We start from the raw sequence: 26,934 nt of genomic DNA on the forward strand, positions 1-26,934 counted from the left end.
GGGTTACTTACAAATAGTTAAATCCTCAAATACTAAAATGCTAATGCAAAATATGTTTTGAGGATGTTAAATGGGAAAGTAGGTTCCCTTATCTAATTAACTCTGCATTAAAAAAAAGATAGAAAGAAAACAGGTTGTTTATTTCAGGTTCCTCAAGGAATTTAATATGTTATGTTATCCTATCTTGTGATTTTCTTAAAGGGCAATAAGATTTGTAGCAAACTTATTTAGTCCTGAGGCTGGTTGTTTTAGCATATGATGATCTACTGGAGTTTGTAGAATAATAATCAACTGCCTTAGAATTGTTTTAATATGCCTCATTTATGAGTGAGATCTTCCTTTATTAGGGCAGAGGGTGTTCAGTTGAGGAAGGCATAAAATTCACAACTGATACCTTTCTTACTTATTGCAGACTTTATGATGCTTTGTCCATTTTAACGTTGCAGTTATAGAATATATTACTGATGTTGCAGTTTGGACATAGAATATACTTTTGACTACTACAATTTGTATACTTATCTCACAGCCCTGAGCTTTTATCGTGCAAGGTTTATCATTCTCAGGAATGACTGATAGTTTTGTTACTAATGAGAAGGAAAACTGAGCATTACATTTTTGGTGTCCTAGTTGCAGGGTTGTGTTCTTTCTAATCTCAGCCCATTATACCACTTCCTCCTTAGAGCCTACCCTGATCTTTCCACACAAACTTTGCTGCCCAGTTCATCTTATTCATATAGGGTACCTTAGAACATTTTTGCTTCTTTTTATTATAGTGTCTTGTTTTCATGTCTACCAGTTCACTGGATCATAGACTTCTTGAAAGTGGGTCTGAGCTTTTAACTTGAATTGCTTTTGGTGCCAAGTAAGTCCCAAATAAAAATTTTATTGAAGGAAGGAGAAAAGAATTCATGAGACTGACTGAATTAAAGGAGACAAAAAAGAAAAAAAATTCCTTTGTTAAAGTTTTTGGCCATGTAAAAGGCCAAATTCTTGTGCCCTAATTGACATATGAGTACCATTACACACACTAGAAATATATTTGCATCTATATCCATTTTCAATGAAATACCAGATTTTTTAACAGATAGAATAACAAGGTTTGTCTTTAAAATTACCTGCACGATAAATGTACTGCAAAAATATGGGTTTCATATTTTTCTAAATTATACAAGCTAAAAAAGTGGATTCACAAAATACAGTTTTGTGAACATACAGTTTTTATATAGGCATGCCTTTAGAATAATACTTCAAACAACCTGACCTCTTGCCAGTTTGACTTTATTCATTTTAGGATTGTTACTACCATAATTGTTTGATAGAAATACACATATTTAGTTACCTGTATTATTTGATTAAATATCATCTTTGTTCATATGTACAACTTGAAAGTGAGAAAAATGTTTTCATTGGAAAATGGTGATGACTTTGTGCTTATAAAGGTTGAGACTTAGTCCAGCCCCCACCCCGCTTCTCCAGGCTGAATAGCCAACTATGTGGGAACCCAGCACCATCCACCAGTGGGCCAGCACGAGCCCTGACCCTGCACCAGCTTCCCAAGCACCCAACCCTACCCAACAGCAGGCCAGCACCAGCCCCAGGCCCCCCGAGCCCCACAGCCAGCCATACCAGGACCTGTTTTGGCCAACCAGCAGTCTGGTACCAGCCACAAGACTTCCTCAGCCCTACTACCAGCTGTGTTAGGACCTCACCCTGCCCACCATTGGGTGGGCAGCATCTGCAAGAGGCAAGGCCAGGCAGTCAACCAGGCTCAGGGTCAGCCCCACCTACCGGTGCATCCACAGTATTCAGCCCCACCACTACAGAAGGGCCCACACAGGCCACATGGGGGGAACCCCTAGAACATATAGGTCTGGTGGCCAGAGGGGAGTATGTGATGGGGTCCCATAGTACATCTCCTACAAAAGGCCACTTCTCCAAGATTGGGAAATGTAACAGACCTATCTAATACATAGAAGTAAAAACAGAGAATTAGGCAAAATGAGGTGACAAAGGAAAATGTTCCAAATGAAGGAACAAGATAAAACCCCAGAATAAGAACTAAGCAAAGTGGAGCTAAGCAATCTACCTGATAAAGAGTTCAGGATAATGATTTTAAAGATGCTCAATAAACTCAGGAGACGAATGGATGAACACAGTGAGAAGTTCCAAAGTTAACAAACAGTTAGAAAATGTAAAGTAAAACCAGAGCTGAAGAATACAATAACTTAAATAAAAAATACACTAGAGGGAATCAAGAGTAGATTAGATGATACAGAGGAACAGATCAGTGAATTGGAAAACAAAGTAGTGGAAACCACTCAAACTGAAGAGAAAAACCTAAAAGGAATTAAAAAGAAACTGAGGATAGTTTAAGAGACCTCTTGGACAACATCAAGCATTAACATTCAAATTGTAGGAGAAGAGTGAGAGAAGGGGGCAGAGAACTTATTTGAATAAGTAATATCTGAAAACTTACCTAACCTGGGAAAGGAAGCAGACGTTCAGGTCCAGGAAGCACAGAGTCCCAAACAGTATCAACCCAGAGAGGACTACAACAAGACACATTGTAATTAAAATGGCAAAAGTTAGACATAAAGAGAGACTGCTAAAAGCAGCAAGGGAAAAGCAACTATTTACATACAAGGAAACTCCCGTAAGGCTATCAGCTGACTTTTCAGCAGAAACTTGGCACACCAGAGGGTGTAGCATGATATATTTAAAGGGGTGAAAGGAAAAAAACTACAATCAAGAATAATCTACCTGGCAAGGCTGTCATTCAGATTTGGAAGAACGATAAAAGTTTTATAGGTAAGCAAAAGCTAAAAGAGATAAGCACCACTAACCTGGCTTTACAAGAAATTTTAAAGGGATTTTATTAGTGAAAAGAAAAGAGCACACCAGAAATATAACAATTATGAAAGGAAAAAAATCTTGTTGGTAAAGGCAAATATACAGTAATGGTAGTATATCAGCTATTTATAAGGCTAGTAGGAAGATTAAAAGACAAAAGTAGTAAAACCATCGATATCTACAGTAAGTATTTAAGGGGTACATAAAACTAAAAGATGTGAAATATTATGTCATAACATTGAACGTTGTGAGAGAAATAAAAATTCAGGATGGTTAGAATGAGTCTGAACTTAAGAGATCATCAACTTAAAATAATCATGTATATGTATAGGTTGTAATATATAACCCTCATGGTAGCCACAAATCAAATATCTATGAGAAATAGACACATAAAAAAGGAAGGAATCCAAACATAATACTAAAAATAGTCATCAAATTACAAGGGAAGAGAGCAAAAGAAGGAGGAAAAAAGCAACAACTACAAAAATAACCCCAAACAGTTAACAAAATGGCAATAAGTATATACTTATCAATAATTACTTTAAATGTAAATGGACTGAACACTCCAATCAAAAGACATAGAATGACTGAATGTATAAAAACAAAAAAACCAAACAAACAAAAAACAAGACCCATATATATGCCACCCACAGGATACTTCAGATGTAAAGACACACACTGAAAATGAGGGAATGGTCAAAGGTACTTCATGCAAATGGAAATGAAAAGAAAGCTGGGGTAGCAATACTCATACCAGACTAAATAGACTTTTAAACAAAGACTGACAAAAGACAAAAAGGATGTTACATAATGACAAAGGGATCAGTCCAACAAGAACATATCACAATTATAAATATGTATGTAGCCAACATAGCATCTGAATAGATAAAGCAAATATTAACAAAATGAAGGGAGAAATTGACAGTAACACAATAATTGTAAGGGACTTTAACACCCCCACTTACATCAATAGACAGGGCATCCAGACAAAGTTAATAAAGAAACACTACCCTTAAACAACACATGAGACAGGATGGGATAAATATATATGTATAAAACGTTTGACCCAAAAGCAGCAGAATACACATTCTCTTCAGTGCACGTGGAACATTTTCCAGGATATATCACATGTTAGGCCACAAAACAAGTCTCAATAAATTTAAGAATCATGTCAAGCATTTTTTCCAACCAATGATATGAGACTACAAATCAACTACAAGAGAAAAAAAAAACTTCAAAAAATACAAATGTAGATTAGATTCCTGGTCTGGGAGCTAAGATCCCGCCTGCCATGTGGTGCAGCCAAAAACAACAACAACAACAACAAACAATCGTGGAGGCTGAACAGTATGCTACTGTACAACCAGTGGGTCACTGAAGAAATCAAAGAGGAAATTTATAAATGCCTTGAGACAAATTAAAATGGAAACACAACAATCCAAAATCTATGGGACACAGCAAAAGCAGTTCTAAGAGGGAAGTTTATAATGATACAAGCCTACCTCAGGAAACAAGAAAAAGTCTCCAATAAACAACCTAACCTTACATCTAAAGGAACTAGCAGAAGAACAATAAACAAAGCCCAAAGTTAGTAGAAGGAAAGAAATCCTAAAGATCAGAACAGAAATAAGTGAATAAAGGGTAAACAATAGAAAAGGTCAAGGAAACTAAGAGCAGGTTCTTTGAAAAGATAAACAAAATTGATAAACCTTTAGCCAGACTCATCAAGGCAAAAAGGAGATTGCCCAAGTAAATAAAGTCAGAAATGAAAAAGTTACAATTGACACCACAGAAATATAATGGATCATAAGAGATTACTGCAAACAATGATACACCAATAAAATGGACAATCTAGAAGAACTGGTTAAATTCCTAGAAATGTCTAATCTTCCAAGACTCAATCAGGAAGAATAAAAATTTAAACAGACCAATTACCAGTAATGAAATTGAATCAGTAATCAGAAAATGCCTAACAAATAAAAGTCCAGGGCCAGTTGACTTCACAAATGCATACTGCCAAATATTTAAGGATTTAACATCTATCTTTCTCAAACTATTCCACAAAATTGTGAAGGAAGGAAAACTTTTGAACTCATTCTGTGAAGCCAGCATTACTCTGATACCAAAACTAGTGAAAGATACCACACATACAAAAATTACAGGTCAATATCACTGATGACGGTAGATGCAACAGTGAAAAGCTGAAAACGTTTCCTTTAAGATCAGGAGCAAGACAAGGATGCCCACTCTTGCCACTTATATTCAACATAGTATTGCAAGTCCTAGCCACAGCAGTCAGACAAGAAGAGGAAGTAAAAGGAATTCACATTAGAAAGGAAAAAGTACAACTATCACTGCAGATGACATGATACCATGTATAAAAAATTCTAAAGATGTGACCAAAAACTGTTAGAACTAGTAAATTAACTCAGTAAAGGTGCAGGTACAAAATTAATGTACAGAAATTTGTTGTGCTTCTATACACCAACAACAAACTATCAGAAAGAGAAGTTAATAATTTATTGACCGGAGAAGTATTAATACATCTTTTGCTACCCAAATGTTATTGACCAGAGACATATCAATATGTTTTTAGAGAGTGATACAATTAACATCACCATGCGAAGTTGTTAGCACTTAAAATTGATCAAGGTTTCATTATACAACTTATTTTGCTCTATTAGGTTTTTGTCCCAATCTTGTATATTATAAATACAAGTTAATTACCGTAAAATTTTCAAAAATGGCACATCACGAAATTGAAGAATTTTTTGGTGAATTTTGTGCAGATACTTTCTCTGATTGTCCAAGTGACATATATACTGGTGTCTCAGAAGATGATAGTTCTTCAGAAGATAGTTCTGATTCAGATGATGTGAATATTAGACCAACAAAAAGACAAAAAAACTTAGTGATTGACTCTGATGCGGAAAGTGAAAATGAAACGGTTTTGGAGAATGCTCCTTTGCTTCTACAGAAGAGTGGATTGAAGACAGCGTTTCACAGAAATTGCAAGAGTTTACAGGTGTGTCAGGTGTAACTGTTGAATGTAATAACCCTCCAAGTGTTAGTGAAATAACAGAATTAATTTTTGGTAATGACTTTTTCGAGTTGGTTGCTTCTCAAACAAACTTGTGTCACCAACAGAATGAAAAATCATATAAAAAGTATAAGGCTTTAAAATGGACTGATGTAACCCATAGTGACATGAAGAAGTTCCTTGGATTAATAATTTTGATGGGACAAATAAAGTCACACTGGAAAGAATATTGGTCGACTGATCCCTTACTTGAAACACCTGTCTTTCCAAAGATTATGATGAGGCAAGGTTTGAACAAATAATGACATTTCTTCACTTTAATGATATCTCAGAAACTCCACTTCCTGCAGACAGAATTTCAAAAATTAAACCTCTTTTGGATTATCTTCTACCAAAATTTCAATCGACCTATATACCCAGAGAAGAGCTATCGCTTGAGAAGGCAATGATAAAGTGGACAGGACGACTCAGATTCAAGACCTATAATCCTGGAAAATTTACAAAGTATGGAATTTTGGTCAGGATGGTTAGCGAAAGTGAAACTGGATATATATGCAACCTTGAGATTCACATGCATGAAGGAAAGAAACTGCAAGAAACAATATTATCAGTCCTACAACCTTATCTTGTTCATGGCACCATATTTACCAAGACAATTGTTATAACAGTGTGTCCACATCTGAAATATTGTTGAAAAATAAAACCAGAGTTTATGGTACTGTAAGAGAGAATCATGGTCTACCGAACTAATTAAAGGAGAAATCTAAAAATCTACAGAGGGGAGAAATGACATTCTTATGGAAGGGAGAAGTGATTCTTCTTGTATGGAAAGACAAGAGGCCTATTCCGCATGGTGACAACTATTCATGATGCCTCCATAGCATCTACAGGAAAGGAAGACAGGAGGACTGGCCATCAGATAACTAAGCCCACTTGTATATTAGAGTATAATAAATATATGAAAGGAGTTGATTGATCTGATCAATATCTTGCAAACTTCAGTATCCTCTGGAAAACACAAAAATGGTATAAGAAAGCGGGTTTCTCTTTGAGTAATTGCAGTTTATTTAATGCATTTAAAATTTATTGTAGCCTTAATGAACAGAATAAAATGACTTACAAACAATTTTTGTTAGCAGTAGCTAGAGAATAGGTAACTGACCATTCTGGTGAATGTAGTGGTGATCCCGCACCTGGTCCTTCTTGTGGCATTTCTAAAAGAGCCCCCCACAAAGATCCACCTTGTCGACTATCAGGTAAAATAAAAGAACATATTGTAGAGGAAATAATAGCCACAGGACTAAAAGAAAAAAAATGCTGCCAGAAAGTGTAGAGTCTGCTCTTCCAGGGGAAAGCACAGTGAAACATAGTGTGTGTGTATATATATATATATATATATATATATATATATATATATATATATATATATATTTTTTTTTTTTTTTTTTTTGCGGTACACGGGCCTCTCACTGTTGTGGCCTCTCCTGTTGTGGAACACAGGCTCCGAATGCGCAGGCTCAGTGGCCATGGCTCACAGGCCTAGCCACTCCGCGGCATGTGGGATCTTCCCGGACCGGGGCACGAACCTGCGTCCCCTGCATCGTCAGGCGGACTCTCAACCACTGTGCCACCAGGGAAGCCTCCATAGTATATTTGTAATAGATGTTCTGTTCCCCTGCACAGAGATGCCTGCTATTCTGACTGTCACATTCTATATTAGAATGCTGTAGTATGACATGTTCAAAGTATCAAATAAATGCATTAAGTGCAAAAAAGTTGTTGATATTTACTCAAACGAGGGTGTTTCAATATTCACTTATATAACAAATTGCCAGCCACAGGCATTAGTTTCTACAGAAATCCCCTGGTCAGTAATGTGTTAAGAAAACAATCCCATGTGTATTTGCATCAAAAAGGATGAAATACCTAGGAATAAAGACCTGTACTTGGAAAATTACAAGGCATTGATGAAAAATATTGAAGACGACACAAATGGAAAGATATATCATGCTCATGGATTGGAAGAATTAATATTGTTAAAACGACGGTACTCTCCAAAGCAGTTCAGATTCAATGTATTCCCTTTCAAAATACCAATGGCCTTTTTTTTTTTTTTAACAAAAATGGAGCAAATAATTCTAAAGTCTGTATGGAAACAGAAAAGACCCCGAATAGCCAAATCAATCTTGAGAATGAAGAACAAAGCTGGAGGTATCACATGCCCTGATTGGAAACTATACTTCAAAGCTACAGTCATTGAAACAGTATGGTACTGGCAAAAAACAAGACATATAGATCAATGGAACAGAATAAAGGAGCCCGGAAATGAACCCACACTTATATGTTCAATTAATCTATGGCAAAGGATGCAAGAATATACAATGGAGGAAAAAAACTGCCTCTTCAATAAATGGTTTTGGGAAAACTGAACTGCTACATGCAGAAGACTCAAACTGGACTACTTTCTCATAACATATACGAAAATAGACTCACAATGGATTAAAGACATAAATATAAGACTTGAAACCATAAAACTCCTAGAAGAAAACATAGGCATTATGCTCTTTGACATTGGTCTTAGCAATTTTTTTCAGACCAGTCTTCTCAGGGAAGGGAAACAAAAGCAGAAATCAACAAATGGGACTGCATCAAACTGGCTTTTGCAGAGCGAAGGAAACTCTCAACAAAACACATAGCTAGCCTACTAAATGGGAGAATGTATTTGCAAACGTTATATCCAAAACATACAAAGAATTCATACAACTCAATGTCAAAAAGAAAACCTGATTAAAAAATGAGCAGAGGATCTGAATAGACATGTTTCTAAGGAAGACATCAAGTGGTCAACAGATACATGAAAAGATGCTGAACATCACTAATTATCAGGAAATTGGAAATCAAAATCACAATGAGATATCACCTTACATCTGTCAGAATGACTGTTATCAAAGACAGTAATTAAGTATTGCCGGGAATATGGAGAAAAGTGTACCTTCATCCATTGTTGTTGGGAATGTAAATTGGTATAGCTACTATGGAAAAAAATATGGAGGCTCCTCAAAAAATTAAAAACAGAACTATCATACAATCCAGCAATTCCCCTATTGGGTATTTTTCTGAAGAATAAAAAACACTAATTCAAAAAGATATATGCACTCATATGTTCACTACAGCATTATTTACAGTAGCCAAGATATGGAAGGATCCTAAGTGTCCATCAATAGATGAGTGAATAAAGAAGATGTGATTTATAGAATCAACAGAATATTACTCAGCCATAAAAAAAAATAGTCTTGCCATTTGTGATAACATGGATGGACCTTGTTGGTATTATGCTAAGTGGAATAAGTCAGACAGAGAAAGACAAATACCATATGTTTTCACTTATATGTGGAATCTAGAAAACAAAACAAACAACACAAGAGAGAAACAGACTAATAGATACAGAGGAGAAGCTGGTGGTCACCAGAGGAGAAGCGTATGGGGGTTTGGGCAAAATAGGTGAAGTGGATTGGTAGGTACAAACTTCCAGTTACAAAATAAATGAGTGATGCAGATGAAATATACAGCATGGGGAATACAGTCAATAACACTGTAATAACTTTGGTGACAGGTGGCAACTAGACTTTATCTTGATCATTTTGTAATGTGTAGAAATATTGAATCACTGCATTGTGCACCTGGAACCAACATAGTGTTGTAAGTGAATTATACTTAAATTAAAAACATAAAGAACTCATAAAGTCAACTAAAAAGAAAACCAACCTCAGTAAAAACTGGGCAGGGGAGCTGAATAGACACTTTTCCAAAGAAGACATTCATATGGCCAACAGACACGTGAAAAATTACTCATCATCACTAATCCAGCTTTCCCACTTCTGGGTCATCCGAAGAGTATGAAAGCAGTAATTTGAAAAAAATATATGTACACCTGTACATCTGTTCATCATGGCATTATTCACCATATGCAAGATAGGGAAACAGCAGAAGTGTCCATCAGGGGGTGGATGAATGGATAAAGAAGATGCAGTATGTATGTACAATGTAATACTACTTAGCCATCGAAAGGATGCAATCTTGTCATTTCTGAGAATACGTGTGGACCTTGAGGGTATTATGTTAAGTGAACTATATCAGATGGAGAAAGACAAATATTGTATAGATCTTATTCCAATGTGGAATATACAACAAACAAACAAAACCCCCCAAATAAGCAAACCAAACCAAAGAAAAGCAAGCACGTAGATGTAGAGAACAGATTTGTATTTACCAGGGAGGAAGGAACAGGTGGGATCAAGTTTATGGTGAAGGAAGGAAACTAAATTTTTGGTGGTGAGCATGCTGTTAGGGTATACAGAAATAGAAATACAATGTATGCATGAAAGGTATTATGTTATAAATCAATGTTGCCTCAGTTTTTTAAAATTGAGATTTTATTAATCTGCAACATTTTCTAATTTATTGTATATATGTCAGATATTATAAAACAATGCTTTATTGCTCTTTTAAAATTAAAAGTCATCTTTATGATTAGATTAATGAAGATACAACTATTACATGAGTCACATGTTGTTTCTAGACAGTGCACACACATGAGAATGAATACATTGATATATAAATGTAAAATCATGAGTTTATCCTGAAAGTTCTATTTCTAGATACAATTTTGAACATTGAACATCTGCCAGTTTTGGTTTCCACAGAGGTCCTCAGACCAGTCCCTCTCAGATACTGAGGGACAAGCAGCTATTGAACAGTATGAGATTGGGAAATCTATGTTTGAAATAGAAGTTGGCCATGATCTATTCTTAAGGGAAGAGATGTATTGCAGAAACTTTTACGTATATAAGTCTATTGTTATAAACAAGTATTTCCTTCTAAAATCCACCCCAATTTATGTGTATGTGTATTACAAGGATATTGCTATAATGTTGTTAATAACATTGTTAATAATGTGTATGTTTTGGAAGAATTGGGGAGGGGCCACTTTCACTTTTTATTATACCTCTGTATACTTGTATTTTTATTATTATTATTTTTTTGCGGTACGCGGGCCTCTCAGTGCTAGTGGCCTCTCCCGTTGCGGAGCACAGGCTCCGGACGGGCAGGCCCAGCGGCCATGGCTCACGGGCCCAGCTGCTCCGCGGCATGTGGGATCCTCCCGGACCGGGGCACGAACCCGTGTCCCCTGCATCGGCAGGCGGACTCCCAACCACTGCACCACCAGGGAAGCCCTATTATTATTATTTATAGGCTTAAACTGATCAAGTTCACTGAACTTGATCATTCAGGGAGAGTTAATGAATCAGGGCATTTTAAATTGAATAGAGGACTTTTTTTAGATTCTAATATAAAGGATGGCTTTTCAAAAAATAGGTTTTTATTTAATTGAATGAGTACTTTCAAATTACTTAAATTCATAATAGGTGTATCAGTTTCCTGTGGATGCTGTACCAAATTACCACAAGCAGAGTGGTTAAAACAATAGAAAAGTACTCACAGTTCTGGAGTCTAGAAGTCTGAAATAAAGGTGTGTGCAGAGGGTCTAGGGGAAAATCAGTTACTTGCCGCTTACAGCTTTCTGGTGGTTGCTGGCATTCCTTGGCTTGAGACCTCATCGCTTCAGTTTCTGTGTCCATCTGTGTCTCTCTCTTCTGTGTGTTATGTCTCAGAATTCCCTCTGCTGTTCTCTTATAAGGACACTTGTCATTGCATTTAGGGCCCACCTGGCTAATCGTCTCAAGATGTTTAACTTAATTACATCTGTTAAGATCATTTTTCCAAATAAAGTAACATTCAGTGGTCCCAGAGATTAGGATATGAACATATAATTTGGTGTACCACCATTCAGTCCACTGCAAAGAGATGGGTATACATTTAAATTATGTTTTCTAAGCTGGAAAAAGAAAACTTTTAATGTTTTTGCAGCATTTCAATTTCAAAAATTTAATCAACACCAAGCATTTTATATTTTAAGATGCATTTTAAAGAAACGAAAATTAGAATTATTCATATTTATTGACTAAGATATATGTATGAGGGACTATTTCACTCTTTTGCAAAAAATTCATTTATATTTACTTAATTAGCTTAGTAGCATATTTAAGTGACTGCCATTTTTTATTTTAGGCATTCTATTTTCATTTCATTTTAATTTTTGGAGAATTGTTATGCTATTAAATGGTAAGCTATATGATGACATGCAATAGAAACATAGGTATTTGTCATAATTACCTATGATAATTGAAGTAGTAGGTTTTCATTTTTAAAGTTTTGAATAAATGGTATTAGTTTAAATAAATTATGAGTGTAAATTATAAGATGTCTAATTTTAAAACAGATACTAAAATTGTAATTTTAATACAATATAATTCTGTGCTATAGAATATTAAACTTATTACTTACCAGCTGTTTCTTGACATCATTATTTAAAATTTTGACATAAATGGCAGATTGAGCAAAAATGATGGCAATATATTTTGCACTGAAAATTCTCTGAGGCAGAAATATTTGCACAGTCTCATGGAATAAGTTTTTTTTCTTATTGTTAAAAACTATGTCTATTCATTCAATATGTAAAATTGGAAAAAATTAAATAATAAAAATCTTTTCATCTTGCTGACACCTTCCTTCATTTCTTAGTGAGCTCCATATGAAGAGCATGTTGGAAATATGTAGTTTAGGCTTTCTAATAAGGAAGGTTACACACTTTTGACTATTAGCTGTAGCCTTCAAGTAAATTCCCTTTATTGGTTGGCAGATTTCATTCTTTTCCTCCCTTCATTTTTTTCTTTCTTTCTTTTTTTCGTTTTTAAATACAAGCTTTTCCCCATCAAAAGTGGAATCATACTTCATGTGTTACTTTTTTTTTATTAGTTACCTATTTTATATATATTAGTGTATATATGTCAATCCCAATCTCCGAATTTATCCCACCACCCTCCTTCCTTCTAATAACCCAGAAGAATTTTTTTTTGAACTATAGTAGATTCAATTACTATATTAGTTTCAGAAGAAGGCATTTTTAAGGATCATTATGTTTTGGAAATATTTTCCAGAATAGACACAAAGAGTACAGCGTTTAAGAAGGAAGAAAACTAGTTTTTATTTAGCATCTAACTTCATATGAGGCATATGCCAGGTATTTCATTTATTCTTAGAACAGCTTTTAAAGATTAGCATTTTTTTAGAACAACTCTATAGATTTTTTTTTTTCAAGTAGGGGAGGAAACAGGCACAGAAAGATTGAATAAATTGCTTTGTATCCCACATTTATTAAATGCTGAGACTGAGATTTGCATCTAGTTCCATCTCACTAAAAAGTACAGATCAGATGACAGTCTCTCCAAGCTATTCATAAAATGCCTTCTAATATTTGTTATCATATCTTACATTTTAAAGTAACAACTCTCATGTAAACCTAACTAAGTACATGGTCTGGGGTTAATCCTGGGAGGCCTTTGGCCTGGCCTCTACAGGCCTTGATTCTGTATTGCAGTAGTCAGTGCACAGACATTAGGCCTAAAGTGAGTCTTTCCACCTGATGTATGGTTTTATAGCTGTCCCCTTTGTGCTGAAGTAGAGATGACAGAAATGTCAAATCACATATTTAAAATATGACTTATTAAAAAACTAACTTCAGCTCTGCTTCAGAATTTAAGTATGAAAATGTTGAATTAGAGGAAGGACATAAATTAATGAAAGTAAAAATATCCAGGCCTTCATTTATACTTTAAAATATGTGAGGGTTTGGTTTACAAAAATGAATAATAACATAGTTAGGTTCCCATTGCCACTAATCCTTGTAGTATATCAATTATGGAATTTCAAAGGAATTTTTACTTGCTCAGATGTTAATTACTTAATACCAAATAAACATTCCAGGACTAATGTCTTCATGGGTTGGATTATGTATAGGGAAAATATTGCTGAAAAAGGATCAAAAAATAGAAGTTTGTTGTCACCTGTCTTCCTATAGTTATCTTAAAATTGTCATAATTATTTGTTTTGATGTCAGAGAAAAACAACTATTGAAATAATGTTGAAAATACTCTTTGTAACTATTCCACAGCAAAAAAGCATTAATCTCTAGTAATTTATGTGTACTTTTTATAAGTTTCTATTTCCAAAGGATGAACATAGGAGAGAATAAGAGAGAAAATTGTCTATTGATACGCTTCAATTTTTTTTTCCATGTGAGATATCTCGAGTGTCTGCTAAATGAGTTTCTTTTTTAAATCCTGAGTGATCTTTATAGCAAACACAAATTCTAAAATTATAACAGTCTATTTTATTTTTGATATATCTACTAGCCACCAAAAAAACCCAATAAATGTTGGAAACCCTTATTTGAAAGCCAGTTTAGTACATCTTTGGAGTCTTAGCTTCCAGTAATGGGCTGATGATATTATGCTTGTGAAGCAAGGTTGTCATCTAGTGGTGTTTTCAAGTAGTACATTCTTCAGAATTAGCTCTCTAATGCATCTTTAGCATTTTAAAGGAAATGCTTAACAAAAACAAATCTAGGTTTCAAATTTTCAGAATTTAAACACTTTAAAATATTTTACATTATATATGACTTTACAAAGGATTATCCCTAGAACCTTTTCTGATGTCCGTATCTTAATCTTTAATATTGGGCCCCCAGATTTTTGTCTGGCCACTGAAATGTTGAAGTTTGAGTAATACAGATATTAATCATGATGTATCAAGGCATTTCATAATGCTTCATGTCTCTACTGAAGTTACTTGCTTAGAAAAAAGATCCTTATGTAGTACTAAGCAGATTTTATTTTTTACTTTTTGCATATTTATCCTTTCCATTTTTGTGGAGGTTAATTTTTTGAAACATTTGCACATAAAATGTTAAGGTTTTAAGGTCTTTGCTTTTGGTGTTTTTATTTTTGTAATATAAAAATTTGGAAAGTTAGCAGAGAAGAAATTAAAATAGATTTTCCCATGTGTAGAAAAAATTTAATATCATATTAGCTAAATGGTGGAAGTAATATACATTTGTGCATGCAAAGAAATCATAAAAGCTAAAAACTGAAAAAGATGCATTTTTAAAGATAGTTTATATTTGAATAAAATAAATCTTATATAGAAAATAGTTCACTCACTAAGATGAACACTAATTACTTGTTACTTAGAGGTCCTTTATATAATACATATCTTTATTTGATCCATTCATACGTAAACCATAGAGAAAATTAAATTTTAAGCTAGTGTTGACTCAGGTCCTTATTGTAATTGTTGGAATAAAGATTGTGGTATTCATTTTGGCATAGTAGGTGGCCACTTAACCTAAAGAAGGGAAGAAAATGGTAGTGATAGAAGTGGTACTTTTTTAGGGAAATGAAATAAAAGACCTCTTTTTTCCTTTTTTGCCATTTGGGTCATAGGACTCCCCCCTTCTGAATTACTTTTAATAGAATTCTGATCCTCCTGTTTGCTGTGCTTAATCATAAATTCTTTCAGCTTAATGCTGGTGTACCAAGTTATATTCTGGTTGGTGACTCCCCCCACTGCGCCCCCTCACCAATGTATTTATAAATTGTATTGAGTATATTCATTTAGTCTGTACCAGGTTATTTGAAGCAAATTTTGTGCCCCAGTTTTTTAAAAAAATATTTATTTATTTGGCTGCATCAGGTCTTAGCTGAGGCACGTGGGATCTTTGTTGCTGCGTACAGGATCTTTAGTTGCAGCATGTGAGATCTAGTTCCCTGATCAGGGATCAAACCTGGGCCCCCTGCTTTGGGAGCATGGAGTCTTAACCACTGGACCACCAGGGAAGTCCTTGTGCCCAAATTTTTATTAGCCTTGTTACTTTAACTAATCTTATTACTCTGTGGTTCATAAATAGGAGTTCATAAGCCATTTTCCTTTATCCTAAAGGAGGGAATTAGCAAGTTATTATTTCAGTGTTTTTGACTAGGTACAGCAAAAGCCTATAAGAAGCCTATAGCAAAACCCAAAATTTTCAGCAGGCATGTTACAGACCACTTACACTGTGGGGCTGGAAACAGGATATGCAGAGTGAATAGAGAGACCTTTGTTTGGGTAGTTTTTAAAAATTATTTTTTTAATGTCCTGGGAATTTTCAGTAGGTTGGCAATGTTCATATTTGCTAAGATGAAAGATACCTTTTAATATAAGTGATTTTAAAAATTACCTGTCATGTTTTATTCTCTCCTGTCCCTCTATTGGCTTGAGTAATTGGGAGTTAGTTATTATTTTCTTTGTAGCTAAGTAGGGATTCATTTATAAAATTCCCATTTTGGTATTTGGATAACCTATGTGGGCTAGTAATCTCAATGTACCAGCAAATAATCATGTATAGATCAGAGACCACAAAAACCACATGAGGCCATGTGATTTGGGTTTTCTTCAGAGACAGTTAAGACCATCCTGTAGCAGTCATTGTCCAGATATGTCCTTTATTTTTGATTGAGTCCCTATCCATTTGGGAAGAATGTTTTCACTCTTGATTTTCTTATTGGCATTTTAAAGAATTTTCATGTGTCATCAGCCTAATTTGTATGCGTGATAATAGATTCTGTTTTTGATTATCTTAGGAATTCATGTCTCAGTTCAGACTTGAATGGGTAGTCATTGCTTGGACGGGTACAGGTAGGTGGAGGGGAAGAAAACTTCAGTGTGCTTTTTTAGTATTTCTGGCCAATTAGAACATTTTTCCCCCTAAAAAATATATGTAGTCTGGAAATCTAGGTAAGGATGAGTTATCATATGTGCAGTTTGAAGATAATTTAGGCCAAAGTAAATGATTTGATGATAAATCCCGTAAGAACACTATTTACATGCACAAATATGTTTATTGCTGTCCAGGAGTCATACAAAGTGACCGAAAAGACAGTTCTTTTCCTCTTTTGCTTGAAAAGGATGTCAGCCATGGATATTATATCATTTGAGAGACACTTAGGGCACAACCCTGCATGTCAAAGACAAGTTGAAAGTGTATAAGAGCAAACAAACAGATAACTGAAATAAACCAATACGATTAATACGTACAAAGTGTGTGTGCCACATGCAGACTGAAGCCTGTTTTGTTTGACTTGTACATTGCTTTGCAAAAAACTAAAAGCTAAAAATGAGAAGATCTGACAATGGCTGCTTAACCTATCCTCATACAGATAGTCACTGGAGCGCCCCCTTTAGACGGGCATGTACTCTTCAGTTTGTTGCTGCCCTCCTCATTATGTGTACATCATAGTCAGTAGTTAAGTTAGACTCAAGGATTTTACCTACTTCCAGAGGAATGGATCAAAGGAAAATTGGCACTCTTTTCCCTTGCATTTAGGAATCCACTTATTGGTAATGGTGATCCACTATCTGGATCTAACAAGTGATATTGAAACAATAGTATTTGTTTTTATCACAGTTTTCTGTCAGTTGAGATTCTTGAACTGTAGTTTGGGAATGTCTGTTTTATATGCCCAAGTAACTTTAGAACATGAGGTAAAGATGGTTTTAGCAGTGAGACCCTTCTTATTAAATATATTTTCATTATTTGTAATAGGAAACCACCTCTCCCCCAAATTGGTGGATAGTAATTAATTTTAAAGCTTTTACTTCTTAAGTAAGAAGAGTTGCTCAGTGCTAAAATTAAATGACTCTGAGAAAGTCAGAATTTTAACATTTATTTATGAAAATAAGCACTTTCCAAAATCTTTTTTAAAAATTTGAGTGTTTATTAAACTGTAATTTAAAATGGAATTATTTGAAGGTAAAATTAAGGAGAAATATTAGTCTATTCCGTGAGTATCATGTAGGAATTTAGCCCTTTAGTGCCTTGCTTGTCAATAAAATGTATTCTGATGTATTTTTAGTTCAGAATAGTAATGAGTGGTTTTATAATGTTACTGTGCTCAAATCTCCACCAGAGGAGAAAAAAAGTGTGTGCTTTGGGGGCTGTTGTAGTCAACAAGAGCTCTCTGGGGTTTGTTTCTTCTTTAAGGTCCATGCCCTTGGTTTTGCATACTCAAAGACGGCACATGGGAACTGATTATGACTCACTTCCCTTGAGGTCCATCGTGCAGATGTGCACAGGGATCAGATCTGACATGCCTGTGCCAATTTTCAATTCCTTTTTTTCCCAGTGACCACATTAAGGCTGGTGAATTGTGTGTTGTTTTGTTCTTTCAGTTGCTGTGTTCCTGTTGTGCATCTTGAAGCGGATTTGGACATAATACCTTAGTTTTATCACATTTTTTATTCATTGATGATATTGGAGTCTTAAATGTTTACAAAAACAGAAAGATTAATTTATAAATCTCAAGTTACAGTTAATTTAGATTTAGTCCTGTGAAAATGGTCCAGTATTGACAGAAGGATCACCAAGATGTTACTGGGGAGACCTGTGAATGGGTCTCCTGTTTCTTGATAATTACAAAGTAAAGCTGTGAGGCTCAAGTCCTTTGATTTTTATTTATTTATTTATTTATTTTTAATGTGAAGGGTGAGGAAGGGAGACTTGTAAAACTTGGAAATTAAGACTGAGCCATATTTTATAATTTCTTATATTCAGGAAGCCTTCTCCAGGCATCGTTTGGAAGAAATCACATGATATTTGATTTATACATGGATGAAGTCAAATTTACACCCCCTTATCTCTTCTGCCTTCAGAATTTTTGTTAGATAGATGTTTCCTCTTTATATTTTGCAGGATAGGTATTATTATTGTTGTAACAATTTTTGAATCTCTTAATCGTAGTTAATATTAGTTCCCTGATCTTTTACTATGAAACTAGGCCTATTCTTATTTAATATACTTCGGAGACACTGATCGAATTTACCTAGTTGTGCTTTTTTGTGTGTGTTGGTAAAGTGTCTACTTGATTAAAAAATTGATCTGTATAGATGTTGACTTTTGTTTATGAGAAAAAAATCATATTCCTGATATTAGCATTAGTTGTTGATAAATAAAAATAGTGTGTTGTAATGAAAAGACTGCTAAACTGGGAATCAGGAGGCATTTTTGTTTTAACTTTTCATAGCTTAAGTTTGTATTTTGGGGCAAGTTTAGGTTAACATCTTTGGGCGTTCTTCATCTGTAAAATTGAAGAGTTAAACTTTGATTATTTTTTAAGATCATTTCCAGTTCATGTGACATCCTATAATCTTTTAATTCTAAAGAGTTGCCTTTCTAGAAAACAAAAGTATTTTATTAGTCATTGCATATTATTTCCCCACTGTAGGAATTTTGAAAGTTGTGATTTTGTAATTACTCAACATTTAGTCAACATTTAATATAGCACCCATATCCCTCTATGCACTGTTGCTTCCTACAGTAAATAAAATTCGTCTCAACCTATACTGACCTCTCATCTCTTCCCCATTTTCCAGCCGTAACGTTCCAAGTTATTACCTCTAGAATGTGCTTTATACTTTTTACTTCCATGTTGTTGGTCATACTATTCCCTTTCTGTGCACTCTTTTCCATTCTGCAGCCACTTTGAGCCCCCATAACATTTTGTTTATAGTTATTTTGGCATTGTATGATAGATAGCTGTTTACATGTTGTGTTATTCTTTATGTGAGACTGTAAACTCCTTGAAGAAAGATGTTTATTTTTCATCATTTTACTGATCTTATTACTGATTCACATAGTGCTTTTCACATAAAGGGGGAATTAATTAATATTTGTAGAACTGAGTTTGTAAGATGGTTAGTGCCGGATACAGTCAATGGCTGTGAATGGTGACAAATTATCAGGGTAATAAGGAAATGAACTTAGCCATTCTGAATTAAAGCAGTGTTTTAGCCATCTCTGCTGACTGCAAACATTGTATTCCATGGTCACTCATGTACTATTTATTCCTGCCTCCCATCCATTCATTCTTACTGACTCATCTACATACTTAACATACTTAACTTCTATTTTTCTCTGTAGCCCACTTAACTCCTTGCCTTCATTCATCATTGTAGTTTAGCACTGCCATGGTCTTCAACTTTTAATAGTATCTAACTTTTTTTACCACATTCTTGCTTTGATTTATGTACACATTCCTTTCTTTTACCTCCTTGATCTTATGCATAGGTTTATCAGCTTTAATTTTCTATTGCTTTTTGTACTCTCCTATTCACATTTCTTTTCACTTGTCCTTTTACTTTTGAGAAATCATTCATCCTATGTTTCTTAAAGGTATATGCTCTTTGGTTGCTGTCTTCAGGTAAAGTTTACATTGACAGGTGTCTTAGAATCAGCCTAAGGTTGGGGATTGATGGTGGAATTGCTGACCATCAGGAAGAGCCGGAGTTAGCTCTGTCAGACTAGCACTCCTGTATCTTATTTTTATTTTATCTTTATTAGATTATAATTGCTTTCCAATGTTGTATTAGTTTCTCTTGTACAACAAAGTGAGTCAGCTATATGTATGCCTATATCCCCTCCCTCTTGGGCCTCCCTCCCACCCTCCCCATCCCACCCCTCTAGGTCATCACAAAATACCGAGCTGACCTCCCTGTGCTATACAGCAGCTTCCCACTAGCTATCAGTTTTACACATGGTAGTGTATATATGTCCGTGTTACTCTCTGAGTTCATCTCACCCTCCCCTTACCCACCTGTGTCCACAAGTCCGTTCTCTAAGACTGTGTCTCTGTTCCTGCCCCGCCACTAGGTTCATCAGTACCATTTTTCTAGATTCCATATATATGCGTTAATGTACAGTATTTGCTTTTTTCTTTCTGATTTCCTTCACTCTGTATGACAGACTCTAGGTCCATCCACATCACTACAGATGACTCAATTTCGTTCCTTTTTATGGCTGAGTAATATTCCATTGTACATATATGCACCACATCTTTTTCATCCATTCATCTGTCTGTGGACATTTAGGTTGCTTCCGTGTTCTGGCTATTGTAAGTAGTGCTGCAAGGAACATTGGGGTACATGTATCTTTTTGAATTATGGTTTTCTCAGGGTATATGCCCAGTAGTGGGATCTTTTTTAGTGGGAGAATGTCTACAGTGGTAATGCTAGCATCAGACCTTTGGTTAAAGGAGTGTCTGATACTGATTACAAAAGATGCTGAATGTTAATGGGCATTTTTACAGGTGGACTTTTGGGGGGATGATATCTGAATTGTAGAATTTATCAAAGAATTTCAAAATGACTGTATTGGGTGTGAGTGAATTGGTAGAGATGATTTTCCCCCCTTTGGATTCAGTAATCTTTTTACTCTTGAATTAATTATTGTCTGCTACAGATGTATAGTTGGTTTCGACTGAATAAAAAATAACAAAGGGCAATAAGACAATAAGTAAAAAAAACTGAAAAGAGACAGGAAAAGTGAAAGATATAAGGTAAAAAGTTGCCTATCTTTGTGCTATTTGGAGTCAGTAGTATTTATTGAAAGATTCTTGGGAACATTATGTTAGAGAAAGGGGACTTGAGAAGATAATGTGAGAAAGGAGCCCAGAAGAAAGTTTGTTGGACTATATTTAAATCTATGTTGTTTTTGGTTCTATTTTTATAGCACATCTCAATCTCTTAAGAGTTTATTGTATTACTAAATATTTAAATTGGATATTGTATTTGTATAATAGTAAAGAGGAGCTCATTCATTCCTTAAGAAGTATATTGATGGTTAAATAGCTTTTCTCAGAAAACATATGGATACTTTTATTAACACAGTATCCCTTTAAAGATATAAAAGAGAAAAAAAAGAAAAAAAAAGATATAAAAGAGGAAAAATACGCATTGTCTATCCTGTTCTATCAGATAGTAAATAAACAGGGAGTATCCAGGATGCTTTTTACCTTGTATTTGTAGTGGAAGCATTTTATAGTAGAGAACAAAATTGCATGTAGACTTAAGAAAATAATTTTGGTTAATTTTGATTTTAGAAAATATTAAGCCATTTATTTTATTTTAACAGGTATCTTTCAGATGAAGGCATTGAAGCATGCACAAGTTCTCCTGACAAAGTCAATATAAATGACATCATCCTGATTGCTCTCAATGTAAGTTTTATTTATTAACTTATAAATGTTTTAAATCTGGAAGCTATATTTATGAAAAATATCTCATAGAATAAACTGGATTTTATGATGAGAAAAAATCATAAATCATCTTGCATTTTTACTGTCCATTTTAAGTTGCAGGGATGTTTGTTGGATTTGGTAATCTCATATAAGCCAATTATTAGAAATATATATTTCTTTAACATCTATTATTCAGAATTCAATGAAAAAGGGAAAAATGCAATTAAAACTCCTTTTTTTTTCACCCTGTGATCAGTTACAGAATTTCATTACATTTACAGTAGCTATGTAATAGCAGTAAAAACTGATCATATTCATGAAAACAAATTGACATTTAATTTACATAGAAACTCTAGCTAGGTTATAGCTTCTTGACAGTTGTATTTTTTCTTTCAAAGTAACTTTTCCTGTTGATAAAAGTAGTATATATGGTACCATACGACTACTTCAGAAAATACAGAAAAGTAAAATAATAAAACCAAATAATTACCGTTAATGTTTTGGTGTATATTTCTTTCCAAGCTCTTTCCCTCTACCCATTTGTATAGTTGTATCTTATCTATAATTGGGATTGACTTTTGGATGTTTTTGAAGAGTTATAAAAATTGTTTGAAGTACAGATGTAAGTAAATTAATATTCTTTTTTCAATCTTGCAGTTACCCTATGGGAGTTTTTTTTGTATCGCCTTTGCAGTCACAGTCTATTAATCAACTTCATATACTATGATACATAATCAGTGAAATTCAGAAGAGAATTACTGTCTGATAAATCCATTATGTCACTGCAAAGTAGGTTTAGCATAAAGCAGAAAGGGCGACAACTGATAAGAGTATGTGAAGTATAAATAAATATATAACTGTGTATAACTTTTCAAATTACTTAAATTTATATTTACATAGTTAAACTTGGGTTTAAACATAAAATTTATATTTTGAAACCTGTGATTTTTTTTTAGCTGCTTTGAAATTTTATTCAATAAGACCAACAGGTTTTTTTAGAAATTATGTGTGTTATCTGTGACTACAAATGGGAATATTTGCTAGACACTTTAACTTCCCTTGATTTGCACCCAAATTAGTGAATTTTATTTTCAAAAAATGGTATAAAGAACCCTAGTTTCGGGCTTCCCTGGTGGCACAGTGGTTGAGAGTCCACCTGCCGATGCAGGGGACATGGGTTCGTGCCCTGGTTCGGGAAGATTCCACATGCCGTGGAGCGGCTGGGCCCGTGAGCCATGGCTGCTGAGCCTGAGCGTCCGGAGCCTGTGCTCCGCAATGGGAGAGGCCACAGCAGTGAGAGGCCCGCGTACCACACACACACAAAAAAGAACCCTAGTTTCTTTGTTTATTAAAAAAAATCCTAAAGATGATAGGAAAAAGGCTTTGTGACAATCTTCTGTTCTTTTTTATTTTTCTTATTTATATACATAGGTAAATAGCATTGAGCTATGTATAAATTGGGTATGAAACTAAGTAAAATAAGTCAACATGAAGTATTTGTCCTGTGTACATAAGAGGTACATGATTATTATTATCTTAGTGAATTAATTTGTCTTTACAATTTTCTTTAAAATATATAGTTAAATACTGCAGTCCAAAGCTATTATGCGATATAATAGGATTAAAAAAATACTTTTAATCGGGATGAAGTCTACACCAGACAAATAATCTAAGGTTCAAGTTTATAACCTTTAAATAAAATCAGGTATATACAGTGTTTCTGTTGAAGTTTTTAACTTTCGAGTGATTGTGGGATGTTAATCACTAATTGAGAAAGACTTGCATTATTAGTTCTTACATATAACTTATTACATATTGGGAGAATAATCCATGCATAAGCTTGCTTATGTTCTCTTCCGCCAGTGGGAACACACTGAATTTGTTCCTTTATCTAGCAGTGAACAAAGCAATGGTATGTATATGGTTTTCCTGCCCAGGGAAGTCCATTAGGCTATTATTGGGCTGCTTAGGAAGGTACTCTCTGCTTAGCATGAAATAAAATTCCAGACTCCCCCCCTTAAAAAGCAGGTGTTTACCATAGATCACATTGTTAACACAAATAATTTAGGCCGTGAACCACAGTTTCAGTTAGGGAATGCCAAGTGCCAAGGTCCCAGATGACATCTTCGGGCCAACTTTGTAAGCTGGCCCTTCTAAAGATAGCAGCCTCAGAGCTGCTGTGTAACTCTTTTCTGCATGGGTTTTTATGTTGAAAGGAGGGAGGTTCTTAATTTTTTCCTCTGTAGAATGAGGAGTAAGGATATTAAGAAATAACCTTGAAATTCAGCATGTAGTTTTGCGTTCAAATTCCTGAATTATTCAGAAAAAAATTAAATGATAGCCTAGTCTTAAATTACTAAATAATATGTAACAGTAAAAATTTTAAAGATTATTTTTAAATTTGTTTTAAGATTCTGTGTAATACAAAATGATTTGCCTAATAGATAATTCTGCTGAACTTACTTGAAGAAATAGTCAAGAATCTTTTGTGCGTGTGCACACGTGCATGTTATATATTTCTCCTGCATAATTGCTTATTCACTATAAATGTATTTTTGGACCCAGTTATCCTAGTGACCCTGATATAACAGCATCTGAATCATAGAATTGCCTTTGCAGAACTCATAAATTGACTTTGAATTTAGGATGTTTAAAGATTTGGTAGGTCATTTTCATCTTGCTAAAAGAACAATGAAATAACATTCCTTATATGTGTGTAAGGCACTTTGAATATATTGTCTCCTTTTAGCCTGACAACAGCTTTGGAAGATAGAATTGGTAATATATTTTCCATGTTACAGAGGAATAAATTAACTGGATTTAGAGAATTTCTGACGTGTCCCAGGTCATATTAGTTAATTACAGTATGTAGTAAATCAAAGTAGGATTTTAGTCTAGTGCTCATTTCTCATTTATATTAATGCCTCATTTTATTTTAATTTTTTAATTAGTGATAAAAACCAGAAATGAAGGACCATGGTGTATCATAAAATTTTTATGTATTCTGTTTTTTATACATATTTAAATATTTCAGCTTTTGAGTGACTTCAAGATAATGCTTATGTTTTTATGAACTGTTAGTTGTATTATTGACTTGTACACGTTCAGATGATAACAATATGCATGTTTTATATTCGCTAAAGTAAACATGATAGCTAACATTCATTAAATGCTTACTGTTTGCAAGTCATTGTGCTGAATGCTTTACATGCATTATTTAATCTTCAAAACAATCCTAATATAGGAAATGCTAGTATAGGAAAGTATTTTTTTCCCCATAAGTCTGTTTTGTTTTGCTCTTGAGGCAATGAAGAGCTTCTTTTTACTATATTTAAGGAATAACAAAACAGTACAAATTTAGTTATTAATCTAACCTCACTATCTCAAGCAGCGATATAATTTCTTAGCTTAAATAATTAGGCCTTTTTCATGAGTAGTATTAGTTTTCTTCTGAACAAATTTCTTACTTTTCCTTTAGTTTTCACTTCTTCTTACTTAAAGAAGACAAAATCCTGAAAAAGTCTGTTTTTTTTTTATGTAGACTGTGTAGTTGAAGTTCTGTTTTTATGTCAGAAATCCTACAACTTTATCTTAGTCCTATGTTGTTCTTTTTTGTTTTGCTTTAGTTTGCTGAATAATATGTACTTGGGAATTTTCATGTGGTTAGTCATTTGTTCACAACTTCTGTTTCTGTAATTTGTTTAAAAAGCAAATGAAATAAGTATTTACTACAGTATAGTCTTACGATTTCTTGCTGTTGCAGTGGTATTGTTCTCGGGATATTTTTATGTTGTGTAGCTTTGTTATGTCATAAGTATCACAGCCTATAGAGTAATGTGTTTTCATGTCTCTGCATATCAAGGTTAGATAGAATTTAGTTGTCAAAAATATACTCTGTTTATATGTTCAAAGTAGTCATTTAGTTTTGGATTGTGGCATTAATTTTTTAGTAAGACTATATAGTTTTATAAAATCAAGTTTTAGATTTTAATAAAGAAGACTTAGTAAGTTAAAAGGGTGTCTAGAGAAGTATGACCAGATGTAAATAAGGCCTTTGATGTACTTTAAACAATGTATGTATGGGAATGTGTTATTAGAAAAGATTGATTTTATATATATATAGATCTCATAATCAGTTGAAAGACATTTATTTAAAGTTTGTTCCACACACCTTAAGTAATTTTATCTTTTGTTGGTGAGTGAAATTAGATTTAGATTCACTTTTCTCTATAATTTTATGTTAATAATAATATTTTTATTTTAGACAGACTTGAGAACAATTGGCAAGAAATTCCTCCCCAGTGACATCAATGGTGGAAAGGTGGAAAAGGTAATGAAAAATGTTAACTTCCTGAATTATGCTAAGTACAGTAAATATGAACATCTACTAAATTCCTGGAATTGTTTTTTGTCAATAAAGACTGCAACTTCAAAATATTTTGGAGGTGAACAAGTCACAGAGTTATCATTATAGTGACTTCCTATACACATGGAAAATTATTAAAGCTTAAACTTTTAAACTTTTGGTGACTTTTCAACATTAAAAAAAACCTTTTGTTTCAGGAATTGTAACTATGACACACTTACTTTACATGTGAGACTTACCAGATATTATTGGTGCTCAGCAAAAGGACCTTTTTTGTATCTTTTTATTTTAGTTACCTGTTAACCATATTTGTTTAATGAACTTATTAATATAAAACTATAAGATTGGGAAGAGTGTTAGAAGCATTTTGGCAAAGCTGTGCATTTGGTTGCTGCTATCATTTTGTGTAACACATATATGTATTCATGTTATGAATTTTTTCAGTGATGTTTTTAAAATACAAGGATACAATTTTTAGATACCAACTAGTCAGTCTTTTACTTCTTATTCATTTGTATTCACTTTCTTCTTTTTATTTGAAAATACATGTAAATTGCATCAACCAAGAATTTTATATGTGCTACTGCTCACTTTTTGAACTATTACGGAACATCATTATCTATAGTTTAAAGAAATACTTTGAATGTATATGTTTTGTGTTTGAATAAGTA

General features: G+C 33.9%; 1 protein-coding gene across 1 annotated transcript in view; it reads left to right on the forward strand.

The window, feature by feature from the left end:
• The window catches only part of TDRD3 (tudor domain containing 3), a 198,325-nt gene that overhangs the window by 60,231 nt on the left and 111,160 nt on the right, over positions 1–26,934 (forward strand). Inside the window, exons 2-3 of the mRNA XM_082859705.1 lie at positions 21,792–21,876; positions 26,162–26,227. Coding sequence (XP_082715831.1) covers positions 21,792–21,876; positions 26,162–26,227 — 151 coding nt within the window. The remainder of the gene's footprint in view (positions 1–21,791; positions 21,877–26,161; positions 26,228–26,934) is intronic.

This window comes from Leucopleurus acutus (genome assembly GCF_964270905.1).
Source record: "Leucopleurus acutus genome assembly, chromosome: 18".
NCBI classification, from domain to species: domain Eukaryota; kingdom Metazoa; phylum Chordata; class Mammalia; order Artiodactyla; family Delphinidae; genus Leucopleurus; species Leucopleurus acutus.